The sequence below is a fragment of the Mesitornis unicolor genome, unplaced genomic scaffold (assembly GCF_000695765.1).
Source record: "Mesitornis unicolor isolate BGI_N332 unplaced genomic scaffold, ASM69576v1 scaffold26804, whole genome shotgun sequence".
NCBI classification, from domain to species: Eukaryota; Metazoa; Chordata; class Aves; order Mesitornithiformes; family Mesitornithidae; genus Mesitornis; species Mesitornis unicolor.
This window is the reverse complement of record NW_010182472.1, coordinates 23471-32636: the sequence shown is the minus strand read 5'-3', so window position 1 is coordinate 32636 and position 9166 is coordinate 23471. Positions and strand designations below refer to the sequence as shown.

The 9166-nt window shown below is 44.1% G+C and overlaps 1 protein-coding gene across 1 annotated transcript in view; it reads right to left on the bottom strand.

Annotated features, from left to right (window-relative positions):
* Nucleotides 1-6872, bottom strand: part of LOC104540073 (piggyBac transposable element-derived protein 5-like) — a gene marked incomplete at its 3' end in the record, with an annotated part of 8714 nt that extends 1842 nt beyond the window's left edge. The window contains exon 1 of the mRNA XM_010183787.1: nucleotides 6453-6872. Within this exon, the coding sequence (XP_010182089.1) occupies nucleotides 6453-6866 (414 nt within the window). The remainder of the gene's footprint in view (nucleotides 1-6452) is intronic.
* Nucleotides 6873-9166: the final 2294 nt, after the last annotated feature.

Below are 9166 nucleotides of genomic sequence, written 5' to 3'. Positions count from 1 at the left end.
CTCTTCCTTTCTGAAGGCCACCCAGGGCATTTCACACTTCCACCCAAAGGAATTCTGACAGCATTTTGCAAATATTAAATGCGCCCTTGTTCACTTTTGCCTTTCTGCCTCTTCTGTGTGGAGGGAAGGACCACGACCCTGGGGACAGGTTTGCAGACACTGTTATGAGTCCTCAGCTTCTGGAAAGGCCCTCTTACCCACCAGATCCCACTGAGTGGTGTGGTTCAACTGCTAAAGTCTCCCCTGCTGTAAGATGGAAAGCAGCAGCAAGAAGAGGCTGCAATAAGCATCACTTGAGGACATTTTTTACCCTCTGTCATCAGCTCAGCTCCCTCCTCTGCACCACAGCATCAGCTCTCCTCACAGCAGCTCTACTGCATCCTGCTTACCCTTCGCACTCTTTCTGCCTTCCAAGATACCGCGAGGCCCGTCAGCCTTAAATTTAGAAAGCAAACCTGAATTTTGAAAACCTCATCCCATCTTCCTCTTCCGCTTGCCCACACTTAGCCCTATCTTCCCCTAGGACCCAGAACTTCTTTCCCCTATCCCAAAAGTTTAAGTCATTCCCATTTCTCCATAAGAAGATCAATGCTTCACCGAAGTCCCTACTGAACTGCTGGGAAGAGGGAACAAAAATGGCAACAGAGTAGGGCAAGATTTGCTGTTGCTGTAAAGAAGGAATGTGGACAGCCAGGGAAACAGAAGTGAAAACCCTGGAGCTTGCTCTTCTTGCTTTCTCCAGGGTGAGAAGACAAGTGTTGCTACCCCTTCATATGCAACCACAGCTTCAGCAGCTGTAAAGGACTTTGCAAGCAAGACACTGCATGGACTGTGCCTGCTGCTGGAACAGCTGATCCTCATCTCATTTTCAAAGGCAGCGATTTGTTGCTTCTGGCACTGACATGGTTTTCTTATGACAAAAGTTAGCCTTGTTGCCACTGGCCAGTCTTATTAGTTTGTTCACTCTCCTCCAGTCTCAAGCTCCTCCTGTAATCTCAAATCCATCTCTTTGCCAAATCCCCATGCAAAATGGTGTTTCCTCCTTCCCCATTCCTGCTGTCACTGCAATACTCGCTCCTCCAGGAGTGAGCTTACTGCCCCCATGGCATATTCTTTCCTGCTTCTCATCTTCCTAGATAAAAATCTCCTTTCAGTCTTAATTGACTCCTACACATATTCCTCGCCGCCTCTTCACCATCTTGACTCACTCTCCAAGCCCTCCCCTTTTCTTATTCTGACTTCCTTTAATGCAAGATATCTTGTGGGTTTCTTCATAGAAATCATCCTTATTTTTTTTTCTCAGAACCCTAGTTTTGTCCAAGGCTAAGAAGCTCATCTAGTTGCTTTGCCTTCCCCCCCCCCAGTTATCCCATTGTTTTGTTTGGTTTTTCCCCCCTCTCTTCTTTATAGCCATCCTCATCTGTGCTCGATCTTCTTACCAAGCTTTCACTGTTTGTTTTCCCATCAGTATGTACATGCACTCCAAGTGCTGGAGTTTAATCTTGGAGCCTTGCCTCTCCAGCAATTGCTCGATCTCACGACATCTTTCACTTACTGATCAAAACAGCTAGTCACTGTCAGGAGTGCCTTTCTTTCTTCTTCATTTTAGATCATCTCCAAGCTCTTTCCACTCCACAGTTCCACCCATCCTGCTCTCACCACAGACCAGACAGGCTTGTAGGCAAAGCCCAAAGCCCCTAACTCTTCTGTACTTGGACTTCCTGGACTCCATTGCCTTAGATAATGAACCAACATGTCCTTGAGATAGCTCATCTTCTCCTAACTCCATGGCCATCCCTGTCTCTTCAGCCTGTCTCCTGGAGAAACTGCCTCAGTTTGCCTTGTCTCTGGCTTTTGGTGGGTCCCATCCAGCTGCAGATAGAGTCCTTTGGGCAACTGCACCTGTATGCACAGATTCAGCCACTGCTTCAGCCACAGTAGCTTGTGCTTCTGCTTCTTTGCTCCAAAGCTCTTCCTGTCTAAACTAAATTCTCTGCTAGTATCTGACATCTCTGCTTGTGTATCTTGCTGCCAGTTCTGATTTTAGTATGCTGCATTTGAGACCATCTCCTTCCCCTTAAGATAACCCCTTACTATCTCCTTTTTTGGTCACTGCAGACATCCCTCTCCTCTTGCTGCAGATCTCAGTGAATCTGAATGTCAGCCTTTACCTCCAATTCCCTGCATGGTCATCTGAGGCAGGCAGTGCCTGCATCCACCATGCTGTCTGAGTAACAGCTCTAAAATGCTGATCATTTTAGAGTAACAACCCATCCACCCAGTCAGGTTTTCATCCAAGTCCACAGCCATCCTGAAAGTTTTCCTTTCTGCCTCAACATAAGGCAATCCTGCCCTACAGACTGCTGCTGGAAAGCCATTCTCTTAGTCCAGGACACTGGCCACATCACTTTTCCTTATTTCTATTCGATAGCTTTTCTTCTCCAATATATCAGATATCTCCACTGTCAAAGTCCTGTTCGGCCTATCCACATTTTACTGATCCTCTCTGTCATCAAAGGTTAACTCCCACCTCTGGTGAAGCTGTGATTTCATGCTCCTCTGCCCATTTGTTCTCTTTATTGAGAAAAGATAATCAGTTCTTACAGCACTCCATTACCATTAGGTAATTTAAAAATAGCTATAAAGGTTCATAATTTTCTGCTGTCAAACTCTCCCTAAAATCTGGCTTTATCAGAGGATCAACTGGCCAAGAGCTACAGAACAGCAGAAATTTACCTTGCTACTCAATATCCTTATTGCTTCTCTGTCTGCCTTTCTCTTGCTCCAAGTCTTATACTTGGCTGATGTCCTCTGAATACTTACAACTTTGCATTACACTCTCAGAAACCCAGGGATAGAACAGTCCTGGTTTGGGTTCAGCACCCTTACTCACAAAGACTCATTTTGAAAATGAAAATTGAGATATAGACGTGTATTGAAGAAGATTTTATAATTTGGAAATGCCCAATACCAAATCAACATTTCATAAGGAGGGCACAAAAGAGCTATGAGTTTATTAGCCTGGTTTTGCCCCTCTATGTTTCCAGAGAAGTTACAGTCTAATGCTGTGAGCTGGTTTGGAAGAATGATGTTGAAACTGCTTAGCTGTACCCTTTGATACTGCCAAGAGCAAAACACAAACAAGCCCCTAGCAACTGGCCAAATTTTAGCACCATGTTCTTGGAGCAAGAGGTTGGAGTTATGTCTCTCTTTTTACCAAGGAGTTCACTGCTGCCTGAGGTCAGGACTTCAGCTGACCCTTCCCAGCTGACGTTTCACTGGGCAGATACAAAACTGTTTGGCTCCAGATGCCAAAGAGAAGGTACTTTCGAGGGAGAGGGAAGAGGAGAGCACCCTGAGTTGTGCTCCTGACCTCTTCCACGTCAGGCAGAGGCAACCAGAAACAGCAATCCTGTCTAGCCGCATTCCGCTGATAAGCATATAAATACTCAGCAGGCACAGAAGGATATTTGAGCAGTGATGTTATTTTCCTGAGCTCCTCTGGTTTCTGGAATGCAGTGGATACCCTTGGCAGGTGAGTACCCTTGAATCTGTTGCAGTATATACCTCCTGAGCTCACGCAGGACACCCTCCCCATCTTCAGGCTTCCACTTGTAGACAGTAGCACAGCTACAAAGCTAAGCAGCAAAGAGACAACACTGACTCCAGGAACAGACCCCAAACTCCACCTCTTGTTGCTCAGGTAGAGGCAGCAGTTATTTATACAGAAGATGCTGGGGAGGGATAGGATCCAGAGAATATTCCTGTCATTCCTATCCAATCTAGGTCAGAACATCTTTTTTTTTTTTTCATTTCAGAAATTGAAGCTAGCAGTGCTGATACACAATTATAATGTTCTGGGCTTTCAGTACATTCATAAGCTGAAGAGTAATTATTTCCTTTTGTTTGCTCAGTATATTTAGCAAAATAATTATAATTCACTAGATTGTTTTCTTTGTTTTGATATATTGGCATATTCTCTCTCTGTTTCCTTTCATAGAAAATGCAGTGTCATTTTTGCATGCACATTTGAAGAGGGGAGCGGTTTACGCATGAGAAAAAAACAAACAAAGTATTTTCTGGCAGAAATTCCACTTGAAGAATCTTTTCTAGTTCTCCAAAAAGAGATCAAATCTATAGAAGAAATAACTGTGAAGGCAGATGCTGCACTGCCTGCTAGGTGCAGACTGTTCTGTTCATAGGGGTGAGTCAAAACGTGGCATCTTCCTAACCTGTGTTCTATCAGGCCACATTGCCAGAGGAAGGAAGTCAGTAACAAGTCTGCCTACAAGCTGGAACAGCCTTGCTGCGTTCAACAGCAAGGAGCTCAAGTCATTCCCCTGCTTGATGCCACTTACGTTAGCCTAAAGCTGGAACATAAATTGTGGCGCAGGCACAAGCCACTCGGATACCGCAAGTCTCATTTTTAAGACAAAGGTGTACCTTAAGCAATAAAACCATTTTGAACTTGGGATTCCAGGTATCACCGATTACAGAAACCTGCATCTCTCTTCCCAAAATGCTTTCAGAGGCAGCACATCCAAAAGCCCTTTCAAATGGGTCTTTCCCCTTTGTTTCTGTGCAAGTGGGTTATTATTTTTAATTATTTCTATTATTTCTCATTGGGCCTGACATTCTGGGTTTGATGTTGGCTGTAGGTCTGCTAATCTGCACTCAAGACAATTTCCAGGGAGAAGTCTTTCCTGCTGTTCTGAGCAGATGGGATCCACGTCTCTTGAGACAGCACACAGCCCTGCCTGATGGCACCCAGGAGGATGTTAGGCACAAGGCTCCTTTCGGGAGGAGGCCTGGAACACCCCCCAGTAGATTACCGGCACTATGCTCAAGTATTTTTAACAACAGATTCAAAACCTTTTTCTTTCTGAAAGAGTTATTTTTGAAGCTGTATTTTAATGCTTTTTGTTCCGCTCAATACCACTGAAACATGCTGTATAGAAAAAACTGACGTAAATACTGACAAGGGAGCAGAGAAGTGGAGGGGGAAGGAAGAGAACTGGGCCTTCACTACTTCTTCCCCGCTCCCTCCTTTTTTTTTTTTTAAGGTAGCATCTCCTTACCAAACTCAGCACAAGCATACGTCTTGCTTGTGGAGATTTAAATGTTTTGCCACTGCAAACAGGATGTTATGATTTTGTCAATTCAGTTCTCAAACCTTGCTTGGGAAGGGGGAAGGGAGAAGGGATATACATGCAAATCAAATTTTATCCTTTAATGGACTTGCACTCACAGCATGTCCCACAGCACATTATAAGCATTTACACAGTGATCACATTTCTGAAGCCTTTATCTTCCGCCCACTGAAGCCAGTGGCCATAAGGATTAGATTTCGTATCTTAATGAGAGCTCAGTCCCAACACCACCGTGTCTCTCACTGCCTGTTTTGTCACGATGGAAGTGCACCTTGCTGGCATGGCTTAGTGAGGACACTCCTCCGTTCTCTACCGTAACAGCTTTTTAGACAGCTGTGTTGTCCTGAATTATACAGCTATGATTTTTACTGTCTATAAAACAGAAAAAAATTGTAATCATTCCAAATTTATTTTATGTACACCTGAATGATGTGATGCATCTACATCTTCAATAATTTCGTGCAGTGGGCAAAAATGTGATGCTCTAGTGGGGAAACAGGGAGAAAAAGAAGACAATGGACACAATGTCCTTTCCAAATGTGTAGGTAAAATCTTTATATTCTGAAAACAGTTGATTGAAAACTTATTTCAAGCAGTAATGTATTTCATGCTTATTTCTTTTTCTTTCCAGACTTCTGAACGTGACCAGTTGCAAAAGCTCCAAAAGGAGATCATTTATACTGGAGCAAAGTTTAAATAGTATATATTAAGAACATAGTTCTTTGCACTTTAAAAAACAGTAAAAAATTATTCAACTGTATAGCTGTAGTCAGACAGCCACCAGATACATAAGTTTCTATATATTTAGTTGCTGACAGTGTCTGCCCAGTCTATGGAACCGTCTCCCTACAGAATGCCATTTGGCTGTACCCCTAATTGTATCTGGAAACAAAAATTCATTGGAGTCCTGTTTACTTTTATTCCTGGTAGTCTAGAAATATTTCCAGTTCACTGACACTTTGGTTGCAAATCAGTAAGTTTCTCCACAGAAACATCACCCCTCATTAAAAACCAGGACAGGCACAAGGCACAGGCAGTGCTGCTGAGGGCAGTTGACAACCGCAGCGAGCAAAGCTAATTTTCCCTTTGCCCAGTCGTGAGGAGGTAGCGATGCTGCTGGACCATATAGCAACCACCTACTGCTAAGATCAGGGAAGGCCACTCCTAGCAAACTCATGCTTCATGGAGGCACCACAGCAAGGATTCTCCTTCTTCAGGCAGCTGTGCTCTGCGCCTCCAGTCACAACGAGACAACCTAGAGCACACAGGTTAGATGTTCCCTGCCAACAGGGTAACTCTTACCTGGGCTTGTGAAGGTCTAAAAGCGGAGTCAAAGCCATTCTGTAGAGAGTCCAGAAAAGGCTGGATTTTGTAGAGACCGTGTGTTGTCTGGCTCGAGCGGAAGGCCACAATATGGAAGTACTTCAGGATCTTCTCAAACCGTGATTGTGTCATGATAAGTGCAATGCTCTTGTTGCTGTAGAAGCCGCTGCTCCAGATGCTGAGAACAGACTCACAGTGGTGGATGCTGGTTGATATCATGTAGCCTAAGAAGGCCTTCATTTCTGACAAGGTGACGTCAATCCAGGCTTCATCACTACCGAACCTCTCCTGGTACTTCTTAGCATACATGTTGGTTTGGACCACCATATTCTTGAGTACGTTGTCAGGGACAAAGAGCTGAAAAAAGTCCATGGCACTGGCAGTTAGAGGCATTTTTCGTGTCGGACCTAGGACAAAAGCAAGAAGGGAAGATAAGCTCACTTCTGATCATCATAAGGCATGTCCAACACTAGCAATTTAAAGCTGGATTAACTTTTCCAAAGCAGGCCAAAGTGATGGCATATCAGCTAATTCCTTTGAAAGTGGATCCACTGTCTGACAGATCTCATAGGGAAACTTTCCCCTATATTCTCTGTCTTCCTCCTATATAGTACAAATTCAACACGCTCTGAATAGTTTCTTCCTCTGCTCTGCACACTCATTAGTTTGTAGCATGCAGGTCTGTGAGGCAGAATTGAATTTTTACACTTATGCACTCTCTGTACCTTTTACCTCAGCAGCTGTTTTACCTTTTTCTGAACAGTCTTTTATTTGTCCATATTTGTGTCAAGCAGTGCCTTCCTCAAAACAGCCCAGACAGGTGCCTGACACATCCAGAGAGGAAGTGCTGCCCCCATTGCAGCTGATAGGATTCCTGGGCACTAGAACCTGATCCCACCTTTTCTTTAGCATTTCCAATTCCTGCCCAGTTCATTGCCATTAATCTGTGACTTTCAAATCTGACTCTGCTCCACACACAGAGCCCTGCAGATCATGTCCATGTGCTTTTGATTACCGTGTCTCTGCCACCACACTGGAGCCTTATCTTGCACTCTGACAACCCCGAGAGCTCACGTCAACAGACACCACATGGCTGGTGGCACTGTCCCACGTCACAAGGAATATTTTTAGCATTACAATGCATATGCTGGTCCTCTTCCTCCTATAACATAATAAGCCTTGCAGTTCCATGCTGTCATTACTCTAGTCTTTTCACTGATCTTGCACCTTCTCTGCCAGTTTCAACCATTCTGTAAGAAGAGGAGGGGGAGGGAAAGGGAGGCTCTGAGGGTTGGCAGCCCTGTATCAGTGTAACAAGGTTATCCAGTCAGACACCAGATTACATTAAGCCGAATTAGGAACATCGTGCCTGCAATACCAGCAACCCAGACATGAGCAGTCCTTACAGCCCTCTCTCCTCAAAACCCTTCTATAAGCTAATTAAACTCCATTTTAAAAGTAGTGTTTTTCAAGTCTCCACCCCGTGCCAGTGCTTTAGTCACTAGGTAAGGGCTAAAATCATTACACCAGAGAGGGGCAGCATGGGCAAACCCAATGGACAGGGCAGTGCTTAAGAGCAGTCCTACATCTCTCTGCAAAAGACAGCGTCAGGATTGTAACCCCAAACTAAGAATTGGATCCAAGAAACACTGTGTCATAGTTTAATGGCCTTGGGACTGTCTGAAAATGCTCTTTCTGAACAACAGCAGGAGGCAAACAGCTTCTCCTCTGAAGTTCTCCCTAACAAGAGTGAGTCTTCCTTGCACCACGCAGCTGCTTGGATCTCTGCATCAGCTCTCCCAGCTGAATCAGAGCACGAGATTTGCCACTCTACCATCTGGCTCTGCAAAGATCCACTGCCAAGTCAGTCAGGTTGCATTCCCCATTACAGCTGTATCTCAGCTCACATCCCTAGTTACAGCAACAGCTACAGCTGGCAGAAACTTTGCATGGAACAGTACTAGAAGGAACTACACAAATACTGTGGTTGGACTTGCTCTTAAGCCTTAATGCTTGGGTGCACTCTGATGAACTCAAGCTATTAGAAGGACAGCAAAAATAGCACTGAGACATTGAAACAGTGAACCTTCAGACTGCAAAGAATACCAAAAGAGCAAAGAAAGTAGACTTTTTTTCTTTTCCACAAATGCATTGAGGAGGGAACATATATTTAAAAATTACTTTCCAAATTTAATTTGTGAGATTGAGAAACTGAAAGCCAAACAGTTCAGTTGAAAGTGCATTCCTCTATCTAGCAAGACCAGAGTAAAGAGCCCCACATAAACCATGTTCTGGTAAGGACAGAGCAGAAAATTTTAGCTTGAGTGATAACAGGTTTTCATTATCAAGTGAAAACTGTGGCGCTAGAATAGATATACTTACTTAACCTTAACTGCTACTGCAATAATAAAGCCTCTTAACAAAGAGCTCTCTTCTTTTGATCAGGAGATTCATATTCTGCAGCAGTCGCTAGACTGTTAGAGCTGACATAAGACCCTCTGCAAAAGATTCTGTATGAATGACTTACAGCACATCACTTCCTCCTTTCCCAGAACTCAATCAAGTTTTGACATTCTGCAGTAGATCTGGCTTTCTGATAACAACATGCTGCACCCAAAGTATATTCCTAGTTATACAGAAGTCTTGAGTAGCTACTGAATTCAACTCCAGCACCCAGGCAACCTTCCAGGTGG